This window comes from Sus scrofa, chromosome 12, assembly GCF_000003025.6.
Source record: "Sus scrofa isolate TJ Tabasco breed Duroc chromosome 12, Sscrofa11.1, whole genome shotgun sequence".
Taxonomy (NCBI): domain Eukaryota; kingdom Metazoa; phylum Chordata; class Mammalia; order Artiodactyla; family Suidae; genus Sus; species Sus scrofa.
Genome location: NC_010454.4, coordinates 38,751,373 through 38,767,069, shown reverse-complemented (window position 1 = coordinate 38,767,069; position 15,697 = coordinate 38,751,373). Strand labels below are relative to the sequence as shown.

General features: G+C 40.3%; 1 protein-coding gene across 12 annotated transcripts in view; it reads left to right on the top strand.

Moving 5' to 3' along the window:
• The window catches only part of ACACA (acetyl-CoA carboxylase alpha), a 294,152-nt gene that overhangs the window by 107,998 nt on the left and 170,457 nt on the right, over positions 1–15,697 (top strand). For all 12 annotated transcript variants that reach the window (XM_021066228.1, XM_021066229.1, XM_021066236.1 and 9 more), the window contains 5 exon segments: positions 1,914–2,023; positions 3,099–3,180; positions 4,923–5,021; positions 6,892–6,998; positions 10,663–10,773. In XM_021066228.1, coding sequence (XP_020921887.1) covers positions 1,914–2,023; positions 3,099–3,180; positions 4,923–5,021; positions 6,892–6,998; positions 10,663–10,773 — 509 coding nt within the window.

The window sequence follows — 15,697 nt, the reverse complement described above, 5'->3', positions numbered from 1 at the left end:
AACTACATAAAACTTTCTATTTAGCAAATTTAAAAAAAGAAAGAAAAAGTTGAAGACAAATGATAATCTAGAAAAAGAAGTTAATAGCAAAGACTTTCTACCTATAATATGAGCAAAAGACACCTTTTAAAAGAAAGTGGACAAGGAGTTCCCATCGTGGCTCAGTGGTTAACAAATCTGTGTAGGAACCATGAGGTGGCGGGTTCGATCCCTGGCCTCGCTCAGTGGGTTAAGGTTCCGGCGTTGTTGTGAGCTGTGGTGTAGGTTGCAGACGCAGCTCGGATCCAGCGTTGCTGTGGCTCTGGAGTAGGCCAGTAGCTACAGCTCCGATTACCCCTAGCCTGGGAATCTCCATATGCTGCGAGAGCGGCCCTAGAAAAGGCAAACAAACAAACAAACAAACAAACAAAAAGTGGACAGGGAACATGCATCTGTCGTAAAGGAAGAATTGAAAAGGAACAGTAAACATATGAAAGGGAATTAAATTAAGTTCCAGTGATAAAGAAATGAAAACCAAAGCAATAATGGATTGGGATTTTTAAAAAATTTGTAAGACTGGCGAAATGTGAAAGATTGATAATGCCCAGTGTAGCGGAGAGTATAGGTAACTTGGCATCCACATTGCTCATGAGAGTCCAAAGTGGGAAAAGAGCCACAATATATTAAATTTGTTAGCAGATTATAGTTTCTAGTGTTTCAAAGCCTGAACTGATTATCTCTGAGTGGTGGGACAATGAGTGATTCTGACTTTTAAAAACCAGTGCATATTATTATATCCTGATATATTTTCTAGAGCTTTTAATAATCAGCATGCTTTCCCTCATAATCAAAGAGAACACTACACCTGCTTTTATTATGAACAAACTGTAGGGCCTCGTCTCTTACTTTGAGTGGAATTTTTCAAGACGGATTTAAAATCTTTAAAAAATTAGAAGTAGGAGATAAGAAACATTAATAAACATGGTGGCAATGGACCTTGAGCAAGTTATTTAACTGCTCCAAACCATACTTTCCTGTAAACCAGGTGCTAATAATACCTCTTATATATAGGGTTGTCGAGGATTAAATGAAATAATATAAAGTGCTTAGTACAGTCCCTGCACATTGTAGCTGCTCTGCTACAATTATTCCCAGAAAAGGAAGAGGGAAACATCAGGTGACAGATTTGACAGGGAATACTGAGCCAAAAAAAAAAAAAAAAAGTAGAAAGGGGAAGAATTTATTTTTTTTAAAGTGTCTTTCCAATACCTAGTATCCCCATCCTTCCAGATAAACCCTGTTCAAGCACCTGATAGACTTTTATATAACAGGTGACCTTTCCTGTTAAGCCAGTCTACAAACCCTCCAGACTTTATCCTCTTTCCTCACTGTGTCCCGGCTTTATACCAGGAAGAGGGCTTTCTTAGAATATAGTGCCAGTCAAAGACAAAAGGTGTCATAGAACTTTTTCTCCGAATCATTGTACCTGAGCCTGTAAGTGACAGACACATCATCCTTGATGTGGGGATCCTGAAGACCCTTCTGAAAGATGACACAGTGAAATGTATGAGAACTGCTGTTTTAGTATAAGAGCTTCCTAACTATGATATTACCACATTTAAAAAAATTTTTTTTTGGACGTGCCCGAGTTCCGAGGTCAGGGATCTAACCCACCACAGCTGTAATCAGAGCCACAACAGTGACAACGCTGGATCCTTAAGCCACTGAGCCACCAGGGAACTCCAAGATTACCACATTTTAGTGCCTGTCACTTAACAAAGGGTTTCCAACTAAATGGTTCTGGAAATTATCCCATGAATGCAGTTTGTACTGTGGTCACCTGTGATGGTACCTGTCCTTTATATAGTTTTGCTCTGCTGTTACATTTCAGAAAATAAAGCATGTGTTCTCTGTTAATTTGCTTGTGTTTTCAGAATACATTAAGATGGCAGATCACTATGTGCCAGTGCCAGGAGGACCAAACAACAACAACTATGCAAATGTGGAATTAATTCTTGATATTGCTAAAAGGATCCCAGTGCAAGTAAGAAATGAGCATCTCCTTGAAAACCAAATCCACCCATCTTACACACAAGGGCGTAGCCAGTGAAGAACTTTTAATTTTATATAAAACATCTTTGTTGAACACTGATAAAAGCCTTTATATGGGATATCACAGACAGGGAAAGGAAAGATGGAAAGAATGGAATGAGTCAACATAAAGTGAACATATATCCAAACTGGAGATTCCTAAGAATCTTTGAGAGATGATTTATTCTATCCATTTCACCTTCAAACCTCCCACCAAGTAAAAGTTGTCTATTTCCAATGGAATACTTAGTCCAGAGCATGGTGATGTAGAGGAGGTTGTTTCTTCCCTATCACAGTGTGTTAGGAAGTTTAGGGTAAGTGTCTTAAGGCCCAAAGAGAGACAACTCGAGATGTGTATGGCAGAAGAACCACTAGCTATAAAAGTGGAGTTGTATGGCTGAAGTAATTCCATCTGTGAAAGAAAAGCAATGTTTCTACAGTAGGCTCTATAGAGTCTAGTTGAAAGACTACATGACTTGAGTTTCCTAAAGAGCAAGAATACTAGCTGGATCTCGATATGGATTTCAACTTGTTTGTGACCTCTTAGAAGGTTTTCCCACAATGCACTGCTGATTGTTATTCTGCGACAAGTTTGCCAAAATCCGCTATAGAAGCTGATTAAGGATTAGGCTGCTTTGGAGCCATTGTACCTCTTGGAGTAGGGCAGGTCTTGGTCGAAAGTAATACATGGAGTTCCCATTGTGGTACAGTGGAAACGAATCTGACTAGGAACCATGAGGTTGCAGGTTCGATCCCTGGCCTTGCTCAGTGGGTTAAGGATCCGGTGTTGCCGTGAGCTGTGGTGTAGGTTGCAGATGCGGCTCGGATCTGGTGTTGCTGTAGCTGTGGCCTAGGTCAGCAGCCATAGCTCTGATTCGACCCCTAGCCTGGGAACCTCCATATGCTGCGGGTAAGGCCCTAAAAAGCAAACGAAAAAAAAAGAAAAAAAAGAAGAAAAAGAAAGTAATCCAGTTTATCGTGCTCTCTTTAATATGAATTTTAAGAATGAATTATCTGTTCCCTTGTAGGCAGTATGGGCTGGCTGGGGCCATGCTTCTGAGAATCCCAAGCTCCCAGAACTTCTTTTGAAAAATGGCATCGCCTTCATGGGTAAGACTTTCTGACGTACTGTTGCTGTCTTTGTGTTTCTCTCTGTCATTTTGGTCCTTACTCCCTTCTAGATTCTGCTTCTCTTCTCTTTCACGTACACAAGGCTCTTATTTTTCATCAAACAGCAACTCTCAGAATAACTTTCTTCATTTTTTTTTTTCTTTCTTTCTTTCTTTTTTTTTTTTAAGGGCCACACCTGTGGCACATGGAGGTTCCCAGGCCAGGGGTCAGATCGGAGCTGTAGCCTTAACCCACTGAGTGAGGCCAGGGATCAAACCTGTGTCCTCATGGATACTAGTCAGATTCATTTCAGCTGAGCCACGATGGGAACTCCAATTGCTTTTACTTTTTAACCCCCCCATCATTTCTTATACCCTGCATATTGATTGTGTTTTCCGTCCCTGGGTTCTTTTCTATCAGATACGAACGAGGCTCTGATTTCCAGAACAGTGGCCTTTAAAAACTTTGCTATTCACCTTAAGAAAACATGTGAAGAAAGGACCTATTTTTATATAGAAAAGATAATTGAATACTTAGGATACCTGGCACTGTGCCTTTAAATATGAATCCGTACCTTCACATTTAAGCATATATTTTGTATTTCTATAAGTGAGAGCTACTTCTTCTGACCTTTCTGCTCTCCTAGACAGAGAGAATAATTGTGGTTATATGATTCAAAGTGTTTATATCTCTGTCTCAGAGACCTTCTACAATGATTATTATGCTTTGAAAACTCTCTGAAAGATAAGTTTTCCTTTTGGGTTTTCCCTAAGACCAAGAAGTGTGTAAATATTTCAGTCTTAAAGCCCCAAATTTTATTCTCCTTACTTCAGGATATTGGTTAAAAAAAAAAAAAAAAAAAAAAAAAAGACTGGGAGTTCCCGTTGTGGTGCAGTGGTTAACAAATCCGACTAGGAACCATGAGGTTGCGGGTTCGATCCCTGGCCTTGCTCAGTGGGTTGAGGATGCGGCGTTGCCATGAGCTGTGGTGTAGGTCACAGATGTGGCTCGGATCCCGCGTTGCTGTGGCTGTGGCGTGGGCTGGCAGCTACAGCTCCGGTTAGACCCCTAGCCTGGGAACTTCCATATGCTGCGGGAGCGGCCCAAGAAATGGCAAAAAAGACAAAAAAAAAAGAAAAGAAAAAAGACTTTGTTAATCTGGTAAAGTTGGATCACGAAAGATGATAAAATCAGAGTTAGATTTGTAAGGAATTTAATTCAGCATGTATTTATATATATTGAATTCTCCCTGTGTGCAAAAATATACTGCATTTGGTTCTACAAAGGTTACACAGATGAGTCAAAACTTAATGGTCCCTATAACCAAGTTTCTTTTTTTTTTTTTCTTTTTTGCTTTTTAGGGCCACACTTGTAGCATATGGAAATTCCCAGGCTCGGGGTTGAATCAGATACTGCAGCTGCCATCCAAGCCACAGCCACAGCAACACCAGATCCGAGCCACATCTGCGACCCACACCACAGCTCACAGCAATGCTGGATCCTTAACTCACTGAGTGAGCCCAGGGATTGAACCCAAATCCTCATGGATACTAGTTGGGCTCTTAACCTTTTGAGCCACAATGGGAACTCCAGGTTTTTTCTTTTAAGTTTCTGTTGTTTGTGGTATGTGATGTATGGGAGACAAGGCAAATATAAAAATAATTCAGTGGAAGACAGAATGTATGTGACAGAAAGGAGGCTAAAATGTTACAGTCATGGTTCTCTTCTTGTTTTGTTTTTAGGTCCTCCAAGCCAGGCCATGTGGGCTTTAGGGGATAAGATTGCATCATCAATAGTGGCCCAAACTGCAGGTATCCCAACTCTTCCATGGAGTGGCAGTGGTAAGAAATCTTTTCTTGTTTTATATGTTAAAGTATAGAAAAGCTCTGTAGGATATTTGGGATTATGGCTTGGGTACTTAAGCCTGCTTTTTAAAATTAATTACTTAATTTGTCTTTTTAGGGCCTCACCCAAGGTATATGGAGGTTCCCAGGCTAGGGGTCCAATCGGAGCTGTAGCTGCCAGCTTACACCACAGCCACAGCAATGCTGGTTCTAAGCCACTTCTGTGACCTACACCACAGATCATGGCAACGCCGGATCCTTAACCCACTGAGCAAGGCCAGGGATCGAACCTGTTTCGGGTTCGTTAACTGCTAAGCCATGATGGGAACTCCAAGCCTGCTTTAAAATGTTTAAAGATATTTGAAAAGAAATAGACTCCAGGAGTTCCTGTCATGGCTCAGTGGTTAACGAATCTGACTAGGAACCATGAGGTTGTGCGTTCGATACCTGGCCTTGCTCAGTGGGTTAAGGATCCGGCGTTGCCGTGAGCTGTGGTGTAGGTCGCAGGTGTGGTTCGTATCCCGCGTTGCTGTGGCTCTGGTGTAGGCCAGCGGCTGCAGCTCCGATTCGACCCCTAGCCTGGGAACCTCCATGTGCCTTGGAAGCGGCCCTAGAAAAGGCAAAAAGACAGAAAGAAAAAAGAAATAGACTCCAGGTTGATTATGGTGTCTTGTATCTCCTGGCTTAATTGATATACCTCTGATTTTATCATGTCTTAGGAATGTAAATTTTGTACCTGAGACCCAGGTGCTAAATTGTTATGTTAATGATCCTGGGACCTGATTTGGAGAAACTCTGTTGTAGAAAACTCATGTGGTTTGGTGGATTCAGATCTACTCTGGGTAGGCTAAAATCTGCCTCAGAGATGAACCTCTTAGGTGAAATAGGCCTTTAAACCTGCCCAAGAGGTGATTGGGATCACTAAGAAAAACGTACAACCCGCCTACTCTGATGTTCGTGTTCCAGTGTTTTCTTGATGTGAGCCCACAAGCTACTGATTTGTTTTGCCTGTTTAACCATTCAACCTCCCATTTGCCCTTGATGCAGAAAATGAGGTGAATAACCAACCTTTCTTCCAGCCATGTAGAAGGATAAATTTTTTCAAAAAATAATTTATTCTTGACAAATCTCTCAAAGAATGACATGTGAATCTTTATAGCTGATAACAAAATGAACTTCATTTTTTTTTTAGTACTCAAGCTGACATACACTAAAAACCTCTTCCAAATGGGAACTACCATTGTCTTAAGTCTGAATAGATCTGAACTCTTGTTACTCTGAATCTCCAGGGGAATTGCAATATCCTCTCCAGACCTCCTGGGTCAAACAGTTTAAAATAAAAGGTTAAATTTGTTCTTGTTTGAATGGAGAGGCAATACCACCCCCCTTGTGGCTGAGTACGGGGACATTCAGGGAGTATGGAATCATGACTCTGCTGAGGCCAATAAAACCGCTCTTTCCATTTCCAAGGGCTCATAAAGATTGAATGATTTCAGACCTCTGGCCCTGGAACAGGCCTGAACACACAAATCGAAGATATTTTGCCTGCAGAGTTTCTATGAGAAGTCTGATGTGCTTTTTTTGGTTTGTTTGTTTGTTTTGTTTTGTATGCCCTTGCATTTTTTGAAGTTGCTGCCTGTTAGCTGTCTTTTGGCTTTTTCCAGCATCATAACCCAAGAGGCTAGGTCTTGCTATAGCTAAATCCTGCTAACTCCAAGGACTGATCAGAGTTATACGGCATCCTTCTTTCTTCCATCTACTCTCAATTTTGGATAAATATGAGAGCACTTAAAGAAGGTATAAGCAGAAAATTGACGAGAACTGAAGTTCTTGAAGCTACTTTTAAGTCACTGTTATCTATTTGCAGGTCTTCGTGTGGATTGGCATGAAAATGATTTTTCCAAACGTATCTTAAATGTCCCCCAGGACCTGTATGAAAAAGGTTATGTGAAGGATGTGGATGATGGGCTGAAGGTAGGTTACTAAGTCTAGGGGCCATTTTTTCAACGGACCAATTATAGTCATAGAGATTTGGAGCCTGGTTCATGATATATATATATATATATATATCTCCATAATGGTGTTAGGGTTGTAAGACCAGGAAGTGGAGTTTATAGAATGAGAAAGTGACCTATGTTGAACAAAAATAATTTAGATTTGTTTTTTGAAGCAATAGGCTCACCTGGACAGAACCTTTCTTAGATGCTTAAATCAGAGCTTTAAGGAGGTACTGATTCTTTTCTTCACCACCTGTTAGTATGTGTGCGTGGAGTGGGGTTCGGGGCAAATAACACTTTTCCTCTCCTTGAATTCAGATCCAAAATGCCAGGCAAATAGAGACCAAATGTAAGCTTTTTTTTTTTTTTTTTTTAAATGAATGGAGATGGTGAAAATGGCTTAGGTATGTAGCAACAATCAGATTTGTAAACAGAATGTCAGAGTTAAGCAGGCTCACTCACTGGTGACCTGTCGTGCTGAATGACCACTGACTTTCCTCTGCAGTGACAGCTTTTGCCATTCCGTTTAGTGTGTGGCTGAGAGCTGGCAAAGGGCGTATGTTCTGTGCAGTGGGCTGATCCCAGAGGGGAAAAGGCTGTGCTGTACATGCTCAGTTTCTCCTTCCAAATTGACCAATCACAAAATTTATTCTTTTTTCCCTTGGGGAGGAAGGAGGGAGGGAGCTGACAGAGGCTGAAACTATTACACTAATTGTTGTCCATCCATGCGAGAACAGGAACCCAAGCAAAAGGAGATCTTTTTTCCAACATTATTTTTCTTTTCCTTCATAGTTTTCTGGTAGCTGTTTTTCTTACCGATTAAAATTCCTTTTTTTCCTGGTTATAATTATATGTGTAAAATTTCTAGTAGAAAATTTGGAAAGTCGGAAAAGAGACAGTGAAACCACTCATAAATCCACCATCCAGAGATAAATCCTGTTAACATATTCATATATTTTCTTCCAGCCTTTTTTGATTTACATATTAATAATCCTTATTGATAGATTCCCATAATTATAATTATTATGATAATCATAAAGTTAGGGTTTTACCATATATATTGTTCAGTAATCCTATTTTTTTTTTCTACTTAACATTATGGGTAAACACCTTGCTCTTGGCATTAAAATTCTTATAAAATATTTTAAATGGGGTTCTCCTTTGGTGCAGCAGATCAAGGATACGGCAGTGGCTTGGGGTGCTGCTATGTTCTGGGTTCTATCACTGGCCTGGGAACTTCCACATGCCATGTGCACAGCCAAGAAGAAAAAAAGTAAATTATTTTAAATGGATGAACTGTTGCCTAGAGCTTCTATATATTTTTATTTTTTTAGGTTTTTTTTTTTTTTTTTTTTTTGGTCATTTTAGGGCTGTACCCTCAGCATATCGAGGTTCCCAAGCTAGGGATCCAGTCGGAGCTATAGCTGCCGACCTACACCACAGCCACAGTAACTTTAGATCCTTAACCCACTGAGCTCGGCCAGGAATCAAACCTGCAACCTCGTTCCCAGTCTGATTTGTTTCCGCTGTGCCGCAACAGGAACTCCTATTTTTATTTTTAAATTTTTATTTATTTTTTCTATGGGTGCACCCATGATGTATGGAAGTTCCTAGGCCAGGGACTGAATCCGAGCCGTAACTGTGAGCTGTGATGCAGGTGCAGCAGCTCCAGATACTTTAACCCACTGCTCTCAGCTAGGGATCAAACCTATGCCTCTGCAGCAACACAGACTGCTGCGGTTGGATTCTTAACCCACTGTGCCATAGCTGGAACTCCAAGCTTTTATGTATTTTTAAAAAGCCTGCCTTTTTCTTACATCATGTAGGCTAACCTATTTTTTAAAAAAGTCTTTCCCGCATTTGTGGCTGTTTCTTCAGTCATTTATCACCCAGTGATTGAGTTCATCAAGCTAATTTTGTTTATAAGCATAGAAGTGAATGGTTAAGAGGATTTTAGAAGAGATGGGAGTCCGAGTGAAAGATTTTCATGCCTAATCTACTGACAAAAATTAAAATTTAAAATGGTCTTTTTTCTGGTGACATGTTTTTTAGTTATTGTTATCATGTGAACTATAAGAGAATGAAATGTTTTGACAAAGGAGACTCAGTTATTTTAAACTTTTGGTTACTTTTTCACTACTTTACTTTTTTGCCTTAACTGCATATGGACATCTTCCATATCATTACATGCAAAAGTTATCTCATTCCTTTTAATATTTCATAGTATTCTTATAAATAGGTATATCCTGATTCAGACAGCTCCTTACTTAATGGATATGTGATAAAATATTCAAAAAGTTTTGGGATCATCACCTGCTCATGATAAAATACTGTAAATATGAAAAGCTCATTTAGAACATGTGTTGAAAATTAGTTTACTGACAACTTTTATTAATATTTTGATATTTTGTTATTTTTTTTTTAAAGAATTTTATTTTATTTTATTTTATTTATTTATTTATTTATTTTTGTCTTTTTGCTATTTATTGGGCCGCTCCCGCGGCATATGGAGGTTCCCAGGCTAGGGGTCGAATTGGAGCTATAGCTGCCGGCCTACGCCAGAGCCACAACAACACTGGATCCAAGCCGTGTCTGCAACCTACACCACAGCTCACGGCAACGCTGGATCGTTAACCCACTGAGCAAGGGCAGGGACCGAACCCGCAACCTCATGGTTCCTAGTCGGATTCGTTAACCACTGCGCCACGACGGGAACTCCGATATTTTGTTATTTTTATCTTTTACAAAAAGTCAAGTGAAAAAAAATTTGTATGAGAATCCTGATTTGTTGAGTCTTATGGATTGTCGGAAGCTATGCTGAGACCATCAGCTTGTATTAAATGAACTGCTTATGTCTTTTTGTCTTTTTTAATAAAAATCATGAGTAATACACAAATACCTGCATAGTATGAGAAATTCTAAAAATACAGAAGTATATACAGTAAAGAAGTGAAAGTTTATATCCACTCATCTTCCTTTTATAATCACTGCTGGTGGATATCCTAGACTTTTTTTTGTATTTACATATGTGGGTGTACAAATGCATATATACTATCAAAAACATAAGTTTTATTTTGTTTTTGACATATATGGGAATATCTTAGACTGAACCATACAAAGTTGCCAGGATGAAGCCATTTTTTTTTACCTGCGAAAAGTACAGTTTCTTTTGGTTCAACCCAATACAATAAATATTATTGTTCCTTTTTTTTCCCACCTAATAAGATACCGTCAAGATTTTTTTGTTCTACTGTATATAGATGTACCAGATAACAGCGTGTGTGTGTGTGTGTGTGTGTGTGTGTGTGTGTGTGTCTTTTTGTCTTTTCTAGGGCCGCCCCTGCGGCATATGGAAGTTCCAGGCTAGGTGTCTAATTGGAGTTGTACCTGCCGGCCTACGCCAGAGCCACAGCAACATGGGATCCGAGCCACGTCTGCTACCTACACTACAGCTCATGGCAACATGAGATCCTTAACACACTGAGTGAGGCCAGGGATCAAACCTGCAACCTCATGGTTCCTAGTCAGATTTGTTAACCACTGAGCCACGACGGGAACCCTGAGATAACAGCATTTCTAAGGGGAGAAAGTGCCAGTCTTCTCCTTCACTACTAATACCGATTTTCTCTTTCTTCTTGAAGGCAGCAGAGGAAGTTGGATATCCAGTAATGATCAAGGCCTCAGAAGGAGGAGGAGGGAAGGGAATCAGAAAGGTCAACAATGCAGATGACTTCCCTAACCTCTTCAGACAGGTAGAGTACAAGTGGTTGTTTATTTGAACATGTAAGTCAGAGATATGTGATTTAACTCGTGCTATCATTTGGATGTCTTTCTCTCTCTAACCCTCCAAATTGCAGCCAGGTTGATGTGGCCATACTACAAGTTGGTTGTGGAGGGCAAAGAAATGATTTCTTTTCAGGATCTTAGAATTGGGAAACAAGAGTCTCTTTTTTTCCTGCCCTCACGTTACCCTCACATACTTGATTCACTTTTTTCCTTCTACCAATACACAGAAAAAGAAGAATCCGAAAAATGAAAATTGGGACACTTTGCTAATTCAGGCCTTTTCACTTACCTAGCTGCCTGCTTTTTCTTATTTTTCCCAGCATCTTTTACTTTATACCCCTAGCCTAGCTATGTTTTATATGCCCCCCTGCCTTTTTTTTAAAAAGCCATTCAGAACCAGACTTCTTGCTTCATTGTCATGGGCTAAAGAGAAAACTCTGTGAGTTGGGTCTTCCATGATTTGCTAAACTAGACAAAGAAAGTGATAAAAGGGGAGTTCCTGTTGTGGTGCAGCGGAAATGAATCCGACTAGGAACCATGAGGTTGCAGGTTTGATCCCTGGCTGCGCTCAGTGGGTTAAGAATCCAGTGTGGCCGTGAGCTGTGGTGTAGGTTGCAGATGTGACTCAGATCTGGCGTTGCTGTGGCTGTGGCTCTAGCTGTAGCTCCTCTTAGACCCCTAGCCTGGGAAGCTCCCTGGCCCTGAAAGGCAAAAAATAAGAAAGAAAATGATAAAAGGTATTTCTTTGCTGCATTATCCTGTTTTGGGTGTCAGTATTTGAATATTGCTTGTCATTTGCTTTACTTTCCTTCTGTAATAATTCTATTTTCATAAGTAGTTCAGTGCCTTGTGTGGTCTAAAGAAAAGGCCTTTGTTCTTTGAAGCAGGAAGAAGCATGTTAATTTTTTAAAGTATTAACTCCTTTAGGTATTTCAAAACTGCTTGGAATCAAATAGTTGAAGAATCTAAAACACAAATATTAGGAAGTTTTATGTGAGAGTTCCTAAGTTCCAAAAATGATTAACTAAATAACTCAAATCAGTCTTCCCATTGAGAACAAACTAGAAAAGATAGGTCAAATTTAAAGAAAAAAATCTGTCTTGAGGCATTAATGATCTTTCAAGGCAGTGAAAAATTTTTGGGCCGAGATACAGGCGAAGAATGTAACCCAAAGAAGTGAGCCTGGTGTTTGAGGCCATTTTTTCCATAGAGATAGTGCCTGTTTTGAGAAGAAGCAGTTGAAAATCTGATTAGATTTTTTGACTGTCTTTTAAGACTGAAAGGACAAAACTCAGACTTCAGGGTTTGCTAAGGAGGGTGCCCTTGGAAACTTCTCACATTTTATGTTGGGATCTTGAAGGAGTAAGAATGAATTAGAAATAAACTAACTCTCAAAGGGACTAAATCTCAGCTTCAATATGCTCACCCCTTGATTCCAGCTCTCTGTTATAGGGTTGTTAGTGTCCCTAGCCACCAGCAGGAAGCAAATATAAATTCTCTCTAGAGAAAGGTAACATCCAGAACCTCAAACTATTTCTGTTAGTTTTTCAAATTCAGTATCAAGCAACCAATTAAAAATAATCAGGCATATCAAATTATGTGATTAAAAATCAAGAGAAATAAAATTCAGTAGAAACAGACCCACAGAGGATTTAGATAATGGATCCATTAGACAAGAACTTTAAAGTAACTGTATTTTGAAGTTCCCTTATGGCACGCAGGTTGAGGATCTGGAGTTGCCGCAGCTGTGGCGCAGGTCAGAACTGCAGCATGGGTTCAGTCCCTGGCCTGGGAGCTTCCACATGCTGTGAGTTTTGCCAAAAATAAATAAAGTAACTATACTTAATGCATTTAAGGAAATTAAAGACAAGATTGAGAATTTTGGCAGAAAACTAGAAACTATAAAGAGGAAACAAATGAAAATTCTAGAGCTGAAAATGTAAAAAGTAAAGTTAAGTCAATAGAGGATTTAATAGCATATTAATTGCAGTTGAAGGGAGAATTAGCAACTGGAAGATAGGTTGAAGAAGATTCAGACTGAAGCATGAAGAGATAAAAAGGATGAAAAATATAGAAAAGAGCAAGTGAGAGAGTATTTGCAAAGATGACCATGATAAGCTCTCTCACCTCTATTTACACACCCTTTTATAGTATAATTTTGCCTTCTTTCCATCAAGAAGTAGAATCTTCCCCACTCTTTAAATTTTGGTTGGCCTGTGACTTATATTGACCAATAGAATGTGGCAGAAATGGTTTACTTGTTCCAAAGCCTAAACTGCAAGTGCTCTTGTAGTTTCTGTCTTTGCCTTCTTGGAATGAGTCTCAGACTTGCCTTGTGAAGAGCCCAGTCTAGCCTTCTGGAAGAAGAGAGGCCACATGAAGCAAAGATGAGTTGTCCCAACTGAGACTTCCTAGACCTGACATTCTGCACCACCCTTGAGACATATAAGTGAGGCTGTATTAGACCATCCAACCCAAGTCAAGTTGCCAGATGACTTAACTACATGAGTGGCTCCAATCCAAGATCAGCAGAAAAACTGCCCAACTGAGTCCAGCTCAAATTACTGTGAGCAAATGAAATAAAATGGTCAATGTCCTGTGTCACTAAATTTTTGGTAGGTATCATTGGATAATTGACACAGAAATTGATACCTAAAGGTGTAACACTGCCTTATTAAAAAAGTGTGGCATTGGCTTTGAGACTGGCTTACAGATGGAGGCTGGAAAAATGGTAAGAAGGCTGTTAATGAAAGCTGGAATAATGGTGAGCAAACTTTTAGTGCAGGCTGGGAAGACAGTGAGTGAGAGAGTTTTTATTACAGTCTGGAAAAAAGGTAACCCTTCTTCTGTAATGATGGAACAATTAATTACCTGAAGTAACTTGGAAGGTAGAGACTATATCTAATGAACTTAGAGACCTAGTTAAGGAGATCCTTTTAGTTAAAATGTTAAAAGTGTCTGTTGAACACTTTTGGTTGCTTTTGCTGAGGAACTCTTTCAGACTTGTTTAGTTTGAAAATAGAATTGTTTCTCATTTCTTTGTAGCTGGCAAAAGATTTTTTCAAAGTAAAAAATGACTTCAGAGTAAAGGCCAAATCAAGAGTGCCTGGGGAGTTCCCATCATGGCGCAGCGGAAATTAATCTGACTAGGAACCATGAGGTTGCAGGTTCGATCCCTGGCCTTGCTCAGTGGGTTAAGGCTCTGGCGTGGCCGTGAGCTGTGGTATAGATAGCAGACATGACTTGGATCTGGCATTGCTGTGGCTCTGGTGAAGGCCAGCAGCTACAGCTCTAGTTAGACCCCTAGCCTGGGAACCTCCATATGCTGCAGGTGCGGCCCTAAAAAGACAAAAAAGACAAAAAAAAAAAAAGAGTGCCTGGGAGATACTTTAAGACCTCACAGATACTTAAGATAGTACCTGGTGCATTATTCTCTCAGCTAGAAAAAAAAGGGGCTTCTAAGAATTTTAAAGATACTGTCCCATGGCAGCCTGGCATGCCCAAAGTGTTGGAGGGGTCTGTGCAGAAAAGTTATGGATAGGTTCTTTCTTTCTTTCTTTCTTTTTTTGGTCAAGGAGTGAATTTTCCCAGTATGAGTCATATGAAACTCACAAAGTTTTCAAGAGATTTGTACTGATGAATGCACCAAAGGGACGACAAAGGACAGAGGCAGTTCAAACTTCAAAGAGGTCTCTGGGCCTTCAATTTTCTATGAATAGGAAGCAGACTTGGAAAGTTGTTCAGCTGTAAACATTAGTCATTTCATTTTCTTTTTTTGTGCTTTTTTTAGGGCCATACCTGTGGCATATAGAAGTTCCCAGGGTCAAATTGGAGCTATAGCTGCCAGCCTACACTACAGCCACAGTGATGCGGGATCCAAGCCATGTCTTTGACCTACACCACAGCTCACTCAACACCGGATCCTTAACCCACTGAGCAAGGCCAGGGATCAAACCCAAGACCTCATAGATACTAGTTAGGTTTGTTACTGTTGCACCACCATAGGAACTCCAACATTAGTCATTTCTAATTGGGGTTTTTCAAAGTGTGGAGCCAAGAGCTCAGAGAGCAGCTAAGAATAGAAGGGAGCTATGTATTAGGAAACCACTCTCAGGGAGCAGAACATGACCTTAGAGAAAAGCAAAACAAACAACAAAAAGAAAGTTCCATGCCCTTGGAGGAAGGAAATCGGACAACATCTGCCCATCTGGATTTCAGAATTGTTGGGGAGCAATGACTGCTATGTACCTGCCATCCTCTCTTCTTTGAACAGGAGTATCTTTTACAGTTATTCTCTCCCCATCTCATCATTAAATGTTGGGGGTTTTGGGGACAGATAACTTGTCTTTTTAGTTCCCAGATCTTTGGATCAAGACTACATGAGGAGCTGCACCCAAGGAGTCTCTTTTGCTTGTGGACATGACTCATGAGAAAATGGACCTCCAGCCTGATGCCATGATTGGATGACTTTGGGGGTCGTGGGAGGGGGTGAGTCTGTTTTGCATGTAGGAGGTACGTGAATTATTGTGGCCAAAGGGCGGACCATAGTAGACTGTCTGCAGAGATGGCCACAGTAACTCCTCCCGTCCTTATATGTATATCCCTCTGCAATATGACTTTGCCTTTCCCTCCATTAAGAGGTGGCATCTCTTTTCCCATCCCTTGAATCTTCGCTGGCCTTGTGGCTTGCTTGGACCTTTAGAATGTGGGCAAAGTGGTGTCATATAATTCTAAAGGCTAGTACTTGTAAAGCCTTGCAGCTTCTGCCCTCACCCTCTTCTTGGAACACTGCATTGAAGAAGCTTGGTCTGGCTTACTGGAGGATGAGAGGCCACATGCAATAGAGTGAGCTGTTCCCGTTGAGGCTCCATAGATCTACCAGCCAACAGT